At 31.5% G+C, this 21,261-nt stretch overlaps 1 protein-coding gene across 2 annotated transcripts in view; it reads right to left on the bottom strand.

Moving 5' to 3' along the window:
* LOC106081202 (homeobox protein cut) overlaps positions 1-20,153 on the bottom strand; it is a 130,080-nt gene extending 109,927 nt beyond the window's left edge. For both annotated transcript variants that reach the window (XM_013243006.2, XM_013243007.2), the window contains exon 1: positions 18,618-20,153. In XM_013243006.2, the coding sequence (XP_013098460.2) occupies positions 18,618-18,737 (120 nt within the window). In that variant the 5' untranslated portion in view covers positions 18,738-20,153. The remainder of the gene's footprint in view (positions 1-18,617) is intronic.
* Positions 20,154-21,261: the final 1,108 nt, after the last annotated feature.

Raw genomic sequence — 21,261 nt, 5'->3', positions numbered from 1 at the left:
CATAGAAAATAAAAAATATGCTTTAAAGTTATTTATATTAAATAAAAATATTAATGAGAAAAGATCTAAAATGTAAATTTCATGAAAAAATTTCAAAAAAAACAAATATTTAAAAGTCATAAAAACTACAAAAAAATAAAAAATACCAGCAACTTAATTGAAATAAAATATATGAAAAAATTCTCTGAAAACCGAAAAATTATGAAAAATTCCCCGATAGTTTTCAAATTAAAACAATTAACAGCGAAAAATGACAAATAAACATTTTTAAAAATGCAATTGTAAATAAACTCTTTAGAAAATTTTACTAAACAAACCAAAATACAAAAAATACTGATAATTAAAAACAAGGCAGCTATATCCAAATCTGAACCGATCTGAGCCGAATTGAAGAGGGATGTCGAAGGGCCGAACACAACTAACTGTCCCAAATTTTGGCGAAATCGGATAATAAATGCGTCTTTTATGGGACCAAAACATTAAACCGAGTGATCGGTTTATATGGCAGCTATATTCCAATATGGACCGATCTGGGCCAAATTGCAGAAGGATGTCGAAGGGCCTAACACAACTCACTGTCCCAAATTTTGGTGAAATCTGTTAATAAATGTGGCTTTTATGGGTCTAAGACCATAAATCGAGAGATCGGTCTATATGGCAGCTATATCCAAATCTGGACCGATCTGGGCCAAATTGCAGAAAGATGTCAAGGGGCCTTACACACCTCACTGTCCCAAATTCCGACAATATCGGACAGTAAATGCGATTTTTAAGGGCCCAACACCTTAAATCGAGAGACCGGTCTATATGACAGCTATATCCGAATCTTGACCGATTTGGGCCAAATTGCAGAACGATGTCAAGGGGCATAACACACTTCACTGTCCCAAATTCCGACGAAATCGGACAATAAATGCGCCTTTTGTTGGCCCAACACCTTAAATCGAGAGATCGTGGCCAAATTGATGAAGGATGTTGAGGGGCCTACGTTGACCTACGGGTCAACGAATTTGCAGTTATAAACAAATTAATGTCACAAAGGCAGAAAATTAAATGTACACATTCCGTAAACAGGATTTTTTTTAATAAAACTTTTAAATTTTGATTAAACACATAAAGTTTACTGGGTAATTCATTTGAGATAACAAATTTTGAATAAAAAATCTCAATACATTGCAAGGAAAACAAATTCGTAAACGTATGAAAAGCCAACGTGGCGCAGGGGTTAGCATTCCCGCCTATGACGCCGAACGCCTGCATTTAAATCCCGACGTGAACATCAGAAAAAAGCGGTGGTTATCACCTTATGCTGGCAACATTTGTGAGGTATCCTGCCATGTAATTACTTTTATAACAAGTGGTTTCAGTTTCGGCATGCCGTTCGGACTCGGCATGAAAAAGGAGGCTTCTTATCATTGAGCTTAAGCCATAATTGGACTGGTTAGATTGATATGAGAGAAGTATCCCCTGTTTCTTAATGGAATGTTCATGAGAAATTTAGTTTGAGTCACTTTTAATAGAATTTGTCCAAAAAACTAACCTTTAATCAAAGCTTTAAGATTTAATCTAAATCTAAAAAATTTGCTGGGTTATACTTTGGACAAGGAATTAAAGGGGAAACATTTCAAAATATTGTTTGGATTGTAAAAAGGCAGAGATAGACTATGCCTTGAAAAAAATTATTCTCAAAAATTCACCTTTTACTTTATTTGACCCCAAAAAGTTTGCTGGGTTATATACATTTTCACAAAAAATTTGGAACAGAATAACCATAAATATCGATTTGAAGCCAAACCGGAAATGTAGCAACCCGATTTTCGCGGAAATTTTCTCAAAAATAAATCTTTAATACTATTTCTTACAGCAAAGTTTGCTGGGTAATAATTTGGACCAAAAATATGGTACAGAAACATCAAAATATGGACATAATAGACAAAGTTGGAAATATAATCGACATTGTTTATAGTTTGTTATCTTGGCAGGAATTAAACCCATTTACAAATATCGCTGTGAAAAAAACCCTGTGAAATCCACTTCTAATCCTCTGGTCTTCATTTATGAGGGTTTAAAACCATTCAGATGACAAACTGTATTACAATTGATAACAGATGTTTACACCAATATGTTTAAAAATCGTTGACAATACTAACAAAAAGTTGTCAACTTGTTGCCAGTATTGTTGTCAACAAGCGTTCAATTTTGTTTACAACGTGTTATCAATTTTGTGCACAGACATTGACAATGAATATGAAAAACTTCATCTTAAACTCATCGTCAACCGACGTTTTCAATTGTGTGCTTAAAAAATTATTGTAAAGTGTTGTTTTGAACGATTGCTACGAAAACTTAGAAAACAGTGTTTCAAATTGTCAACAATTGTTGACAAAATTATGCACAGGCGTTGAAGAAGTCAAATTTGTTTAAACTTTTTTCGATTTTGCTCAAAATTCACAATGAATGGCCTGATAAAATGTCTGTTACTTAAACAATGCCAATTTTCAATTCTGTACACAGACGTTGTCAAATTATATGCATACTTCATAACAATATACGACAAAATCAAACTGTACTGTTACTGTTGTTACCTTAATTGTAGCTCTCATTCATTATGACTCAACTTTGTATATAGTCGTCTTCATGTTATGCACTCTTGTTGTCAATTATGCATGTTATCCAATGTTTAGCAACATTTTTGAGACACATTGTTGCCAATAACGCCAGTAAGCTATTTTACCATAAGAGAAACTTCATATGAAGCACAAGCAGGCAGAAGCGATAGCGATGGAAGATTGATCGATCCTAAAGATTTTTTTTTTGAATTACTATAAGCAAAAATTTGGTGCACATATTAAAAACTATGACTTTTTATAAAAATTTGGAGCAATGACAGCAAAATGATAGCACAAAAGTTTTTGATGTTTAAGCAACATTATACAAAACAGCAACTACGAAATAGGCCATAGGTACCATATTTGTATAATTTTACAAATTTGGCAAATTGGGTGCAATTAGAACTATGAATTGAAATTCATATCAAAATTTCTTGCTTTCATATCACAGTTTCTTTGCTCAGCAAACTTGTTTTGAAACTTCAAATAGAAATTTTTAACATTCAATAGTTTGTCTTCAAATTCTATATTCTTTATTTTTTTCCGTTACTTTTTCCTAAGAACCCCTTTGGTTAATAGCTTTTGTCGTTATTGTCATTGACCATTTACTGAAAAGAAAATTCTGCGCATTTTAATTGGTTTCATTTGCTTAAAAGCTATCATTTTACCATACAATAACTTTTTGAATTTAATAACTGTGACGTTATTTTCTAGATGTATTTAAAATTTTGTTAACTAAGCTTTTTCTCTCTCTTCAATTAATAAAAATTTTAGTTCCGTATTTTGTTTTTGTGCCATACTGAGCGGTGGTTAGTTGAACAGTTGGCGAGTCGTAGTGTGGTGTTGGATTTGTTTTCTTGATGTCTGCCAGTTGTTTTGGTTTCAGATTTTCTGCATAAACTTGACCCAAATATGATATGCTGATATTGTTATGGTCTGAACAAAAAAGAAACCACTGCACTCTACAAAATATCACAGCCATTGATTGTTGACTAGGCAAAACTAAAGAGTGGATTACGATTGTGGGGGTTTTTCGTAGAAAACTAGAAATGGGCACATAAACTTGCTCTAATTACTTGACCAATTTTCTAAATGCACAAAAAATGCAAGCAAAAAGAAAAGGCTAAGCAAAATCATATATTTGCCCCCAAAGAAAACAAATGAATCATTTATAATTTAATGATAATTCTTTTTTAATTAACCTGGCCGTGGGGAAATTTTTCTGTTGAAAATTCGCCAACTTTGAAAAAAAAGTATTGATCGTTTGCCTAAAGTCAAAGTGGCACAACAAACACAAGTCAATACTTAAGAAAACTCATTAAAGACAACATCGTCATCATCATCATCAACAATGACGACGACATAGGCCCCAGAACATAGACATTTTCTCAGCTGCCAACCAAATAAAATATATATTTGCAACATGCACGCACTGTAAAGCTACACTTACTTAACCAAGAGAGCTGGATTTTATGGTCAATACTCTTTTTTTTTTTTTAGGCATAACTAACTGACTTAGCTGGCTGGCTGGCTGGTTGACTGAATGATTTTGGCCCCAAACAAGGGGTGTGTACGAAATGATATTTTATTCAATATCCTACACACGCAGCAGCGATTTGTCCTTTTCACTGAAAGCCGCCTGTCTGTCCAGTACATCAACGAAAAATCAAACTGAAACCGTAAAGAAATCCTCACAATCACACAAATACGATTGATGAGCATCAACAACATTCATTTGTCCGTCTCTCTAAATGTCTGTCTGGCGGTTAGGCCTTACATGCATTTACTTGGTTGCTGAACAATTCCTGGCCAGGATGAATGTTCATATGGACTGTCTCATGCCTGCTGCTCTCATGCTTATGTTGGGCTTCCTTTTGCTCGCTGTGTATAGTTTCTACGGTTTTTTGATGTATTTGCGTCTTAAATGTGAAAACCTAAAATTAAAAACTCATAAGATATCGACTGATATATTGAGCTGCCGCTTTTCTGGCCAATGTTAATGTTAATGTACATTTATACATTAATAAAAAAAAAATAAGAAGAAAAAAAAACACAACCAACAAAAGTCTCTTAGACATCTTTTACTTGAAACTGAATATCAACTTTTGAAAAATTGATGAACGTTTTCTGATGTTCTTTTTACAAAGCCGTCTCAGCAATGTTGGCCAGATAGCATACACACATTGAAAGGTGTTTTAGAGAGCTAACCAAAAACTTCTAAAGTAAGACAGAGAACGGCAACTACAACAAAAATCAAAAGGCAATTAGCCGGTTATTAAGTTGTATAAGTATTTAATATCAATGACCTAGCCTAGGCTGCCGCAGCATTTGAAATCTTAGACCAAGTGCTGGCCACCACTCAGGCCACTCAGTTAAGTTACAACTTTGTCTTCATAACGGCCTTTCAACAAACCTAAACTCCACAATTGTTTGGTAATTTTAATTGTTAGGGAATTAATATTGCCTTGCGTTGATCTAAACTATGTGATAACTTATAACAGCAACAGTAAGACAAGACAAGAAAGAAAACTTCAGCCTAAAGCTTAACAGAATTTCAATTGGTTTTATTTTTACCACTTCTCTACATCTCTTTCTCTCTCCATCATTTGAAAAAGGAAATCTTTACAAATGTTTAACAAATTATTGTTAATTTCCTGTCCTCTACATTGGCCATAATACTTACTGAGAAAGATCGTTTTTTTTCCAACAAAATAAAGGAAAGGTCAATAACAGCTAATAGTTTTAAATCAACATTAGCCGTTTGCCTTTCTTAATAACTTAATAAAGTTTGAATTTCTTGAAGCTAACCCCCAACAAACCAAACTCCAATGAAAGACTTGAGTTTTTTTTTTCGCTTCAAACATTATATGGCATGTTAAAGGTAAGTAATCATAATCATTTTTAGCTTAAAATTGTAAAGAAAAAACCAAAAAAAAATAATTGCAGCTAATATTGGAGGAGCTAAAAATAGATATAGAAAAACTTCAAGGAAAGGAAAGGAAAAAAAAGTTTGGCACACACAAGAACAAAAAAGGTTGTTAAAACAGCAGACATATTTGCTAAGAGAACAAAAAAAGCAAAGTTTGATTTTCCATCAAACATATAAGCAAACTTTTTTTTATAAGCAAATATGTTCGCTTTATAAGTATAATTGAAAATTCAAAGTATAGAGTCTTTCAATAAGAGCGGTACAAAAGCGCATATAAGCAAACTTTTTTTTATAAGCAAACATGTTCGCTTTATAAGTATAATTGAAAATTCAAAGTATAGAGTCTTTCATTAAAAGCGCTACAAAAGTTTTTTTTTTTAAATAAACAAAAACGGTTCGAATTTCAATGCGAAAGTATGTTCGACGCCATTATGTATGGATCTCGATTTCTGCAGAAGTACAGACGCTGAACCTAATTTTCGACGCTTTTCAAGCATAAGCAGGCCGATGCTGCTGCAATTTCACGTTCGATATTCGTACGAAGTTCATCAATCGTCGCTGGCTTGTTGGCATAGATTATAGACTTGACTTAGCCCCACAAGAAATAGTCTAACGGCGTCAAATCACACGACAGAGGCGGCCAATCGACTGGACCATAACACGTTCTCCAAACTTGGTTTCTAATAAATTGAGTGTGACATTCGCTGTGTTGCTTGTAGCGCTTTCCTGTTGGAACCATAAGTCCTCCAACTCCATATCATCCAATTGGGACCAAAAATATTCGGTTATCATTGAACGATAGGGATTCTCACTAACGGCAGCATGACAGTGTTGATCATCACGGAAGAAGTACGTCCCAATGACGCCGCCGGCCCATAAACCCCATCAAACCGTAATATTTTCGAGATGCAATGATGACTCATAGAGTACGTGTGGATTGCTGTCTGACCAACAACGCATATTTTGCTTATTGGTGAAGCCATTTAGCCAGAAATGAGCTTCTGCGTAGCGCTCTTAACGTTGAGGCCACTGACCGAATATCCGAATTTCGATAGTAAATTTTAATAATTTCGACTCATTGTTGGCTCGTGTATCTTTCCATCATCAAATGGCAAACCTTACTGACGAGAAATGTCAAAAGAACGGCAATAACTATGGCGTCGTTTGCTGTCTCTAACGGTCTACTTTTGTAGCGTCCCTGTTTGAAAACCCTTTAGTTCCTCCTATTTCTTAGGGGAATGCAAGAACAAACAAAGTCGTTAAAGTAGCAGACATGTTTGCTATGAGAGGACTTAACAAACATAATTCTCCTAAGAAACCTATTTCCAAAGATGTTCGCTCTTTAAGCAAGGTTGATACTAAAAGTTGTTTCTCTTCTATCATAAAGGAATGCAAGAACAATTATGATTGTTAAAGTAGCAGAAAAGTTTGCTATGAAGAAAAACTCGCATTTGTTCTACTAGCGGACAAGTTTGCTATGAAGAAAAACTCGCATATGTTCTACTAGCGGACAAGTTTGCTATGAAGAAAAACTCGTATTTGTTCTACTAGCAAATATATTTGCTATCTACTCATAAATGTTCACTCTATAAGCTTCATTGAGAGTTGTTTCCTTCTTTCCGTAACGTTAAAAACCCTTCAAAGTTTTCAAAGTGGATGTTTGCTTGCTCTTTAAGAAAAATTGAAACCAGCACTATTTGATAAAAGCGTTGTTCCCGATATTGCTTAGGCATTTTGGAATTTTGGCTTTGATACAGATTGAACCATCATTCGCAGAGCCTTTAAGCAAAAAATTTTAAATTTATAATTTATTTTCTTTTCTTTAATTTAATTTTTCTCTTTATTTATTTTTTAATCAATTAAATTCAGTTCTCGTATTTTCTTCAACATAATTTTCACAAAAAAAAAATCTCAAAAAACCTTTGGGCTTTTTTTTGATAGCATGGAAACAAAAATACAATCAAGTCTTTGCGGCTTGATTTTATGAATTCAAGCATGAAATCTTATTTAAGTCTATCTTTCAAGCGTAAAAAGTCAATGTTTTTCGCCATTGCCATTTGCAAAAAAAGAAAAGAAGTCGCTAAATAAATCGAAGCGAATAATAAATGACACTCAAGGGGGAGAGAAAATCAAAGCAGGCTATACAACACACAAAGCAAAAAGAGCATATATGTAAGAAAACAAAAAAAAACAAGAAGAGTCCAAATTAAAAAGAGGAAAAATACAATAAGTAGCAAAATTATTTTCAAAGCTTTATGTTAAAGACATATGTGAAATGTTATGGTTGAAATATAGAGGGCGGTGAATGAATAGGGGGTGCATGACAAATGGTGATGCAAAGGGGAGTAAAAATTATACATTAAAAGATAGAAAGGTGATGTTAATGGTTGTTAAAGCTTAAAATATATGTTTTTAAGCAAATTTCTAGGTGAAGTTAAGTTGTTATATCCTAAAATATCTAGTATTAAACGAATTTCTAAATAAAAAGAACTATACAGATGGCGCTGTTTAACTAGGGCAACAAGATGATTATGTTAATAGAGTTTGGCAAGGGGAAAACGCAGATTTGAAACGTCTTAAAGTAATAGAAGTTAATTATTTTGGCCCAAGAAAAAAGATATATAAGAATAAATTCAAAATATCTTCCTTCTCTGTGCAAGATGGCGCTAATTGTAAAAAAGTTAATTCACTTTGAATTTTGTTTATTTTTTTTTATACATTAAAAATCAGAAAAACAGCAAAATCTATGATAGGGGTTGCTAATTGTGTAAAATGATGAATAACATCTGGCCTCCTTCTCTAATTTTGATGGAATTTGTTGTATTCATTATTTATAGCATTAATATGGACGTAATATCTTTTCTAAACTTTTAAACAAAAAATTTTTTGTTGTATTTAAAAATAAAATTTAGCACTCTTATTGAAAAACCCTACACTTCAAATATTGTCGCCATTATGAAATGTTTGTTTTATTTTAGTAACATGTTTTAACACAATTTGTGTTCGTAAAAACGTGTTCAAATACTAGAAGGCGATAAAATGGTAAGGGAGTTATCTATATAAAAACATGATAAAGCCTTTGTGTGGCAAACGGTGTTATTCATATGAAAATCACTTCTGGCAAACAATGGATATGAAATCAGTTGGTATATACAAGGAATCAATGTTGATCACGATGTAACATTTTTTTTTGTAATTATTAATAAACATAATCGAAATAAAATTAAAGTAAAATTATTTTCAGTTGTGTTTTATTGTGGTTCATTCGGGGGTAGAATATTCAAGTGATAATGAGATTGGTATTAAAACAATAACCGTTTGGTACTTCGACCAATAACGGCTTGGTACTAAAATCCATAACGGTTTGGTACTAAATTCAATAATGGTTTGGTACTAATACCAAAAACGGCTACCGAACCTAGGCTAAGGTTGGTAAGGTTGTTTCATCCAACCATGTGGTATTAATTTGTTACCATGCGGTGTTGATATTTACTATTAATACCGTATGGAACTGAAATGAACACGTTTGGTGGTAATTTTTCTCTGAGTGTATGTTATTTACAATAATACCAGTTGCTATATATAAGAGATAAACATATCCGGCTATGACGCTATAGGCCTGGGTTTGAATTCTGGCAGGAACATCAGAAAATTTTTCAGCGGTGGTTATCCCCTCCTAATGATGGTGACATTTGTGAGCTATTTTGCCATATAAAAACTTCTCCCCGAAAGAGGTGTCGCTCTGCGGCACGCCGTTCGGACTCGGTTACAAAAAGGAGGTCCCTCATCATTGAGCTTAACATTGAATCAGACAGCACTCATTGATTTGTGATAAGTTTTCCCCAGTTCCTTAATGGAATGTTCATTGGCAAATTTGCATTTGAATATTCTCAAGGATAGATGAGCTGTATCTTATATGGCCTCTATATATTACTTTCTACAATCAAGTTAGTCCAAACTGAAAATATGTTAATTTACTATTTTGAAAGAAATTTTAAAAAAATTTTTTTAATCAAAAGTACAAAAAGTATAAAGTTATAGACGTTTGATTGATTGAGATATAGATGGAGCTTAAGCACGAAATTTTTAATTATGTTTAAAAGGAGCATAATAATTTATAATAAAATTTTAAATTATAAAACTGTATCAAAATTTTATTAATATTGAGCATTTGTTTTTTTTTTTTAATAAGCTGAAAAGAGATTTTATAAGTTATATATGATTGATAAGCAGATGGCGCTAGTTAGAAATTTTTGCATTATTTTTAAAAACTGGTAATTTTTTTTCTATCAACCAACACGCTGGTGATGTCCCCTATGAATGCAGTTGAGTTGGCGAATGGAGAATTCGGCTGTGCCGAATTTTTAATTTTTCAAATTGGCCTGTTAGGGCCATCACACCCAATATGGTTGAAAAGTTTTCTAACCAAAGTTGGTGTGTGTTGCTATCTTTGGCTTTCCTTTTCAATTTGCATCGTCGATCATTGGGCTCCTCGCGAAAGTGAACCAAACAGAAATCATTTAAATTAAAAAAAAAATACCAAAGTTTTCTCAAACTTTTTGTTTTAAGATTTATTATTTTTTTTTTTTTTAATATTTACAAAAAAATATTTTAATTTTTTAAAAAAATTTATTAATTATTAAAAAAAAATATTTAAATTTTTTTGAAGAAATTATTTAAATTAAAAAAAAATATCAAATATTTTTATTCAGTGTCGGTGAAAAAAAAATTAAAAAATTTATTTAATTTAAAAAAAATTATTTCAATATTTAAAAAAAATTATTTTAACTTTTTAAAAAATATATTTAAATTTAAAAAAAAAAATATTTTAGTTTCTTAAAATTATTATTTTAATTTTTAAAAAAATTATTTTAATTATTTAAAAAATTATTTTAATATTTTAAAAAATTTATTTAAATTTTTGAAAAATATTTTATTATTAAAATAAATATATTTTATTTTTTTTTAAAAATATTTTAATATAAAAAAAAATATTTTATATTAAAAAAAAAATTATAGTTTTTGTTTTTATTCAGGGTCGGTGGAGCATACTTTTTGTTTTCAGATTTTATTTTTTTATAAATATTTACACAAGAACTTTCTATTATAATTATTTGTGTTATCCATTTAAATTTGAAAATTTTTGTCAAAAAAAAAGAAATAGAGTTACGATATTGATATTCTTTTTTGGTAATTTTCCAAAAAATTTATAATTTTTTAATATCACACCTCCTTATCTTAAATCTTTTTACAAAAATTTTTCAACTTTCATTTTGCCGTCGGCAAAATTGAATTTTCAATTTTCCATGTTTCTGCTTGGGCCAACAGCAATAAATTGCTGGCTGATTGCTTGTAATTTAATCCCAACATAAATAAAGATTCTGTTGTATGCATACAAAATTTGCTAACGAGTTTTTTTTTCTCGCCAAATTGCCATAAACATCAAGCAAAGCATGCTTTGGCACTCCAAAGCTGCTGCATTTTTTTGTTTTTCTTTTTTCACGTCTAACGAAATAGATCTAATCTTCAAAATTCTAAGAGTGTACACCCGGCAAATCAATAACATGAGCTGCACATTAAGAACTTTGTTGGTCGATTTCTTGTTTTTCCGTTTGCAAGTCTTAAAGCATATTCTTATGCTTTGCCATGAGTACAACAAACAAAAAAAAAATAGTTCTCAAGAATTTCAATAAAATAAATTCTACGAATTAGAAATAATATCTAAATTTCATAAAATCAAAAAAATCGAAATACAAACAGTAATAAATGAGCTTGGCATGGCTTCCCTAGAACTCGAAATACTTCAAAGCTTTTGTTCGTTGTTGGTTTTTTGGAGTACATTAATGACATGATTGAATAACATTTTGATAATAAATCGAATTAGTAGAATATTTCAAATTGCGCTCTATGGTCAATGAAATAAATTTAAAAAAAATTAATAACCCTTTGACGAAGCGATAACTACAACTACAGCAACAACTAAACTACAAAATAAATATCCAATGGGAAAAAAACGCTATTAATTATATTTGCGTGTTTTATAGGTGAACGAGCTAGCGAGCGAACTCACCAAGTTCAGTAGAGTGTAGGTTTTTGATCAATAAAATTATTGAAAATTACTTTGATTGAAGTTGGTTTTGTTAAAAACCAACACAACCCACATAACATGGCAATAATAGAAAAAAAATTTATTTTGGTTGATTATCGATTATAATTGTTAATAATTTAAATTCAGGTGATTAATAATAACAAAAAAAATAATGAAAAATGAAAAGAAATCTAAATCATTTAAAAGGCATGACATCATAATCTATTGATTTAAAAAAAAATGAAATTTCTTGCGAGTTTTCTTTGCCTTTTTATCTTGATTTTTTCTAGTCTAGACCATAATTTCTGTGTAATACAATTTTTGTTTGTTTTATTTTCCTTTTTTCTTGACATTTGTGGAGTTTTGCCTTTGGAGTTTTTTGCCTTCTTGCCTTAGTGTGTAGTTAGAATACCTCCCAGACATTTTGGCTTTTTTCCAATTTCCCTATATGGCCTTTCTATGGTTTTCAAATACTTGTTGTTTTTTTCCTTTTCTTTTTATGGAACATGCTTTTTCAAAAAACCGAAAAGAATTACTTGGAAAATTCATTTTCAAATGTTCAAAGATTTTAAATGAGTTTGAAGCAGAATATCAACACTAATTGGGCATAATCAGAAATTATTGGAAAACATCATTATAGAAAAGTTGCAGGCTAAACTAAAATATTCGAAATTAAGAAATTTTTAAATGATGGATAAGATAATTTCAAATGACACTTGGAAATGAGAGATGAGAAATGGGAAGATTGTAGGATTTTTGAGTTTTTTTTTTTAGAAAATTAAAAATATGATTATGGAAATATATTAAAAATGTTTATGGAAATATGGCTATGAAAATAATAAAAAAAAATAAAAATATTGGAAAAAAAATTCAAGCTCAATGATGGTAACGGCTCTCGCTGCTGCTCCGTGTGCCCAGGTTCGAATCGCGGCCGGGCTCTGCCGAATTTTTTAATTTTTAAGTTTTATGCCTGTTAGGGCGAAGATCAACGATCGAAGATTTTTGTTTTTGGAGGAAAAACAAAAGAAAAACTATGAAATAAAGAATAATCGCCAAAAAAAAATCAATTTTTAATTCGTTTAAATATAAATTTAAATCAGTAATACAAATTCATCAAAATCGGACAAAGGAATTGAGGGTCGCCTGACACAAATACGTTCAATTCATTATAAAACTTTGTTTTGTTTTTTATTTATACAATTTTGTCAAAAAAAGCACCAACAGAGTGCAAAAAGCATTGTTTCTTTGAACTACTTTTTTCGTTTGTTAACTTAATTCCTTTTTTATAGTTATTAGTATTAGATTTGATTCACTAAAACCAAAAATGATTTGCTTCCCGTTTAGCTAATATAAAAAAAATACCAAATTAAAAAAAAAAAATTAATATTTGTCTAAATTTGTACTAAACAGCAAAAGAAGAATATTTAAAACTTAATCGAACAACATTTGTATTAAAAAAAATAAATAGGGGTTTAAATACCAAAGTTATCGATAAAAATTCAATTGCTATTTTTTCTTTTAATTAAAAGTAAAGAAAAATTGTAAACAATTTTTTTTTAATATTTTTTTATAGAAAGCAATGTCGACAGACATATATAGGGCCCGTGTGAGGCATTTTGTGCAGATGGATTTTTTTTTAATTCTTAATGGACTCCCAATCGATTATACTTGGCACTTTTTCTAAATTCGTACTAAACAAACAAAACAATTATCCGATCATTGAGCCCCTCCCGAAAGAAAAACCAAAAACAAATTTTTAAATTAAAAGATCTTTGCCCTAACAGGCAAAAAAACTTCAAAACATTTAGAAAAAATCTAACAAAATTTATATTTAAAAAAAATTAATTGGGGCTTAAGATTAAGGTTAAGATAGTAAGATATCGATAAAAATCCTTTTGCTATTTTTTCTAATAATTTAAGATAAACAAAAAGTGTAGATAATTTCTTTAGAATTTTTTTATGGAAAGGGGTGCCGAGGGACATATATTGTGATTGTTTGAGGGCTCTTGTATATATAGCTTTTTTTGACGCTGCTCAATCGATATCGATAAAGTAGAAAATTTGTAAATAATTTTTTTTTAATTTTTTTATGGAAGAGATGTCGACAGACATATATTGGGCCCGTGTGAGAGCTCTCATGCATATGGCATTTTTTAAAGCTGCTTAATGGACTCCCAATAGATTATAACTCCTACTTATCGAAAATTCTAACAGGTAAGCGTATTCCCTGAGTGTTTTCCATTCATTGCGCTGAATTTCTCTCAGTAACTGAACACAAGTAGGAGTTATGATCGACTCCCAATCGATTATAATTCCTACTCGTCGAAAAGCCTAACTCATAAGTGTATTCCCTCAGTGATTTCCATCCAATACCCTGAATTTCACTCAATAACAGAGCACATCATCGTTTTCATTCATCGCTGATAGAGCGCCATTATTCATTACTAACAACTACTTCTCATAAAACCTAATCAGTAACAGTATTTTCGACGCAATTTCCATTTAATGCCCTAAATTTCAGGTTAGATTGGCGCAAAGAAAGAATCTGGCCCTGATCTTGATAATTATCTATGACCGGATATGTAGTCAGTCCCTTTAACATTTTTGCTCTTTGAAGCAAATATACACAAAAGGTCTTTAATAAAACAAACCCATCATTTTTGATTTTATTTTAATTGATCCTTTCTTATATACCAAAGACATTCTATCTTGTTTCTCTCTTACAATAAATATCAATTATTTTTATGTTTTCAGAGAGAGAAGCAAGAAAAATTATTTTTTGATTAAATTTTGGGTTCGGTTTAAATAATTTCCAAAAAAAAAGAAGAATTTTTATTTTTCTTTACGTTATTTCTTTCAAAATTCTTTTACTCATATTTTATTTATACAGATAAGAGACTTTGGGAGCATAATGAGAGAGAATATTTAATTTTTTTTTTATATAAATAGCAGAATTTAGGACTTTTTCCTCAAATTTCATTTCCTTAACAAAAATACTGCAATGCAAAATTTTCCCATGAACATTCCATTAAGGAACAGGGGCAAACTTATCACAAATAAATGAGTGCTGTCCGTTTCAAGTTTAAGCTAAATGAAAGGGCACCCCTTTTTTATAGCCGAGTCTGAACGGCGTGCCACCATAGCGCAGAGGTTGTTATGTCCGCATATGACGCTGAACGCCTGGGATCAAATACTTGCGAGAACAACAGAAACAATTTTCAGCGGTGGTTATGCCCTCCTAATGCTGGCGACATTTGTGAGGTACTTCTAACCAAAGAGCGCAGTGCAACACCTCTTCAATCCCAGGCGTTCAGCGTCAAATGTGGACATGATAACCTCTGCGCTATGGTGGCCAAAAATACTATTTATTTTATTATAGATTTTTTTTGGAACGATTTAAATTTACATGAAAAATTAAACACAACTTCCGAAAGATGCACAGAAACATGTGTATGCAATCGAAGCAATTGTAGGTGTGTGGAAAAGAATTCCATCACTACAACACAGACTCATGCATTGGAGAAAGTGCAGCTAGTAGACAGGGTATCAAACTTGGTTAGTGTTGTACTTACTTTGATACCCTGTCTACTAGCTGTACTTTCTTCAATACTTTACTAGGATGGCTGGCTAATCCTCAGTTGACTATTTTAAATTAATATTTTTTTTAAACCGTTAAACCTTATTCACAAAACTTTATGTTTGAAGTAGGTTTATTTGACGGATTTCTTTTATAGAACTTTAAAATACTTCCTTAAAATACTTCATTAAGTTTTGTGAATAAGAAAGTAAATATTTATATATTTCAATGATATGCCTTTGATAGTTTGGTTTTTATTTTTAAATATTATTTTAAATCCCTATAATGAAATATTTATATGCTTTATAAAAACAACTTAATCAAACTCAATATCAAATTTCTATTCGCAATTAGCTGGTATATCTGTAAAAACCACATATATAATTATTATTTAAAATGGCTATGGAAATACGTTTACCAAAATTCCAGTGTACTAAGTTGAATCACCCTAAATCTTGGAAAGCATAGCGATAGGTAAGAAATGCAATAGAATTTTTTTTAACAAACTTTAACTTCTTAAACTAAAAGGCTCTTTCTGATTAAAATCTATGATCGAATCGAAATTGCTTTTTTCGATTTTGAAGTTTTACAGATTAAATCATAGATATTTCTTATATTTTAGATTATTTAATTGGCCTACCAATATCCTATATACAAGCAATTTACGGATTTATAATCAAGTATTGATTGTAATGTAAAAAAAAAATAAAGAATATACCGGACATAAACTAATTTTGATATGCCATCTACTAAAGTGGTTGATCATTATTATTAGATTTTTAAGCATTGAAGTAGAGTTATACGAAGAAAAAACAAACTAAAGAAGAAATTGATGTCCAAAGAATCATACACTTATCTAGTTTTTTGAATTGAACCCTACAAACCGGATTAAAATATAGATTGACTAATCTGTGTTTGATAAGGATCAGGTTTTATACCCAAAACGATACATAGTACTGAGTAATAACTTTGTTCAATCTTGAAGTTTTACAGATTAAACCATACCTATTTCACATATTTTTGATTAGCTCGACATTTTCCTATCACTTTAAATCAGTTTTTACTATTTCTAAGAAAATGACAATCAACTTATAATGTTTTAATTTACTTATTACGAATAATTTATTGAAAGTTGAATGTAAATCAACTATCAAAATTATGAAGAACTAATCGATCAATGAATATTTTACATACGTTTTGTAGTTTACTTCACATATAGTTCATTTTATTAACTCTTTTAATTCCCTGTCAATCATTAAGTAATTGTTCATCGAAAGTTATAAGTAGATATATAAAATCTACTTTTTGTATCATAATATCAGACTTTAAACAAACTCTCTGTACAGCTGTTGGCTTACATATTTCCTAATATGACAACTTAAACGGTTAAGCTGAAATGTGGCATATGAAATCGATTGATTTAAAATGCTGTTATTTTAAAAAATTTTTTAAATGATACAAATATGAATAATTTATTGAAAGTTGATATGTAAATCAACTATCAAAGTTATGAAGAACTAATCGATCAATGGATATTTCACATATTGTTGTTTACTTCACATATAGACCGTTTTATTAGCTCATTAATTCCATGTCAATCATTTAGTAATTGCTCATCGAAAGTTATAAGTAGATACAGAAACTCTACTTTTTGTATCATAATATGATATTTCAAATAAACCTTTTGGCTTATATATTTTCTATTATGACAACTTAAACGCAAGTTTAATTAAACCTTTGATCTACGGTTCAGCTGAAATGTGGCATATGAAATCGATTGATTTAAAATGCTGTTAGCTTTAAAATACATCAAATGTAATGGAATTTAAATATGATTCAAATAATGATTATTCAGTGGAGACGATTACTCCACAAACATGCTTTTAAGAGATATAGGGTTCTCTCATATCAGTGAATGCTACCCGATGATTATTCAGTGGAGACGACTACTCCACAAACATGCTTTTAAGAGATATAGGGTTCTCTCATATCAGTGAATGCTACCCGATGTAATGTTTGATCAATGTAAGCGGTGTGCCGCAGAGAATCAACTCTGCGGAGAAGTTTTTCTGTATTAAAGGGACAAGAAAGCGCTGCTTAAAAAAAAAAATCTGAAAATTACTTTTCTCATATCAAAGAACGTTACTCGATTTATAGTCTGCTCAAGCAAACTATTAAGCCCAATGGTGTGCCGCAGAGAAACACCAGTTGAAGAAAAGTTTAAACATTTGATCCACTGACATGCCTTAAGAGACAGGGGAAGACAGTGCTCTCTGTTATACTCTTATAACAGAGACCACTACCCGATGTATTTATTGCTCATTGTGTTAAGCAATCTACTTTTTATATATCAAAACGATTGATATGTCCTAGAGAATCAAGTCTTGTGGAGAAGATTTCATGCATTTAAGAGGCAAGAAACCTATGTTTTAAACAAGGGTTTTACTACTTTCATAACAAAGAACTCTATTCGATTTAGAATTTTCTCAAGCATCCAAATTTTTATAAATGAATGCCAATGTTATGCCTTTGAGAATCGCTAGTTGCGGAAAATTTTAAAAAGATAAAAAGCAATGCCCACATTGAAAAATTTCAATTTCTTAAAACTTCTTATTGATATGATATCAACTTTTTTATGTATGAAACCAAGTGGTGTGTTTTAGAGAATTATCTTTTCTGGAGAAGCTTTCGGACAGCACTCATTGATATGTGAGAAATTTGTCCCTGTTCCTTAATGGAATGTTCATGGGCAAATTTGCTGCTTTTGGAGAAGCTTTTAGCAATAAAATGCTCCCGATTGTCAACAGCATGTGGGCATGAGACACTTAATGAATTTACTCTAAGCTTTCACTGATCCTTAAAAGTAAACAAGCTTAATGATATGGTAAGCAGAAAGCTGTATAAGTAGCATAGGCTGATATGTCCTGGAACATGAGAGGCGATATATAAACAATTTACGGATTTTTGTATTGATTGAAATTTAAAAAAATGAAGGATATCAATACTTTGTTCTCACCTCTCAAAATTGAATTTTTCAATATATTTTAATTTTAGAGTTTTTATCAATTTTTTAAACAAAAAAAAAATCCAGCATCTTTTGAAAAGCTTTATGTGTTGTATAGGTTGTCCCTTTAAAACTTGGGCTACTTTGAAGACTATCGCAAAATAAAAAAATTAAATTTAATCGCTCGGAATTATTTCCAATTTTTTAATAGCCTTTCACAAAATAACACAAATATGTATCTCTCTTGGAGTTGAAATTTTTAAAGCCACTTATATACAAAAAAAATATAATTTGTATTTGTATTTCTTTTTTTTTTCAAAAAATCCATTTCCCTACAAAAACACTTTTTCCTAATTTTGTTTTCCTTCTCTTAATTTTTTTTAACAAATTTGTGTTTACAAAAAACTTACCTGTTGCCAAAATTGTGCCAATAGATAAATTTGTTCCTTTTTGAAAAACCAATCCATTGATTGTACAGCCGTCAAATCCATATCGGCTGTACCGGCTGTTTGGGGCAATGTTGGCTGCATTCGGTTGCTTTGATTGGAGGAGGCCTCAACTGAATCGATAACTGTTGTTGGCAATAATGTTGTTGCTGTTGCTGCCACTAATGCTGCTGCTGCTGCTGTGGGGGCTGCTGCTGGCAAGGGTGACGATGAGGAGGATGAGGATGATTTAGCCGCCGTTTTGAAGGTGTTGGTGGTCAAGCTGACTGCTGACACTGCTGCTGTTGTTGATAGTTTAGGTGAGGGAAATGGTGACAATGATGAGCAGCAGGTGTTAACTTGGTTAGCTCTGTTACTTCTGGTACTGGTCTCAGCTGATAATATCGATGATAAGGGGGGAGTTGTTGAAATTAATGGCAATGATGATAATGATGTTGATGAGAATGAGGTGTTGTTGGCGGTTATGATTTGTTGTGGGGAGCCAGCAGCCGTGGTTGGTACACCACTGTTGAGGCGGTGGCTTAAAGGCGTTGTTGCTGTTAAAGACGACGTTTTTTCAGTTACAGATTCCAGTTTGTCTTTAGAAATTCTTAACGTTTTTCTTTCAAAAATATGTAATTTTCTTTTCTTTGGGTTTCTATTTGCTCTTTGGATTTATGTAGAAATGAGAGTGGGTGGTTGTTGGTGGGGGGAAACAGGTAAAGGGGCACGTTGCACAATAAATAACCCAAGATTGGAGAAATTATATTGTTAAAGTTAACACAAATTTAAATTTGAATTTTATTTTGGCCATTGGTACTGTTGGTATTTTTTCAACACACTTGCAAATAAAAACTGTAGGCTGGCTTAGTTTCAAGTATCAAAGCATTTTTTTTTTAAAAAATTTCTTTAAAAGTTTGCAAAATGCAAAATGTTTCACTATTGATTTTTTTTTGTTATAAATTTTGATTTTGTTTGCTTTCACTTCTTTTTTCCATGTGTTGTTGTTTGGGGTTTTTGTTTAACAAATAAAATATTCAAACACTTGTCTTCTGTTTACAGCATATTTTTTCTTCAAACAGACACTTGTTTTTTGCAAATATTTTTTTTTTAAATTCTCTTCTCCCCCGGCAAGGTGTGCATATATGGGCTCAAACACTTGTTTTGTTTATGTTTTTCTTTACTCCATTCATACGAAAGATAAAATTCCGTCTACGCGTATTAATCCGTTAGTCAAGTTGCGAATTTGGCTTTCAATTGATCGAACGTCGTTTCGATTTTCTTCCGCGTATGCATTTGTGAATTTTCTTCTTTTACCAGGCTTTTCTTTCTCTTTTTATATATCATCGGCTTTTTTGGTTTGTTTTTGTTATTCTTTTTTTTTTGCTGTAGTTAGATTTGAAAATTATATATGGTGTGTTGTTGTTGCTTTGTGATCTGATTTGATTATTTACTACTACAAAAAAAGAAGAGCGAACAGACAGCGCAACGTTAATCTAATGAGATGTTGCCTGTCACGAATTCAACTGATGACTAAACAAATCGAACATTAACGCAGCTTACACAACCCCATTGAACAAAAACAACATTATAGAGTAACCAAACAAGACGAACACACACTCGGGCGCACACATAAAATGTTGCGCTCATTTCATGTGGGGCTCTCTCTCTCGTGGCAAATAGAGAAGCAAGTACGCTCTGCTCTCTCTCTATCTCTCTGGCGCTCAATATTAAACAAATACACACGTGAGTGTTTGACTGGATGGATAGATGGATGGATGGATGGCTGGCTGAATGGTTGTTTGGTAGTTGGTTCGTTTTGTAATGTTGATGGTGGGGGTTTGAGTGTTTGTATGGCTGTGTGTTATGGATAAAAAGTGTGTGTGATAAAAATTCTGGTTCTTTGTTTTGGCAAAAGTCTGGGAGCGGGGTTGGAAGGTAGAGCGGTCGGTATGAGGTGCAAGTATGATGTTGATTTGGTCTCTGCGCTCACTCATGTTTAACGTAATGTTTGATTTGTTTTGTTTGTTGTGTTATGTGTGTTTTCTTTTTTTTTCGATATGATTCTGCTGGAAAAATCACTCATTCTGGCTCTCAACGGGCGGCTGGGGTCATGTAATATGACTCAGTGGCTACAACAACCATTCAGCGATGAGCGTTGACTCCAGCAACAAAATTGTCATGATAATTTTATTTCGAACCAATACCTTCAATATTTTTTTCAGTGCTAACACAATGCTATAAAAAAATATTTAACCATTTGAATTTAATTTTTTTATGCTTGTTTTATAAACCCCTCCCTAAATGTGTAAACAAAAATTTGTATATATGTATTTTTTATTATTTTCCTTTCAATATGAATGTATATGTTTTTTGTATTGAATACCTCCCAAAAATCGATGCTTTCTTTCTATAATGATTAACTTGTGATTCCCTACAATACCAACGACGACCACCATCAACAAACACCACTCTCTTGCTCTCGTTTCATTGATACAACATCTCTCTGTCAATAAGGTTCTCTCACTCTCTATACATTGGTAATGCCTTATTGTTGTTGTTGCCTTTATTGGGGGTTTAGGCGGCTGTGTGTGCGAGCTAAGCTATCCCCCCATTTTACTGCTCTGTT

The sequence above is a fragment of the Stomoxys calcitrans genome, chromosome 4 (assembly GCF_963082655.1).
Source record: "Stomoxys calcitrans chromosome 4, idStoCalc2.1, whole genome shotgun sequence".
Taxonomy (NCBI): domain Eukaryota; kingdom Metazoa; phylum Arthropoda; class Insecta; order Diptera; family Muscidae; genus Stomoxys; species Stomoxys calcitrans.
This window is presented reverse-complemented; position numbering and strand designations above follow the sequence as displayed.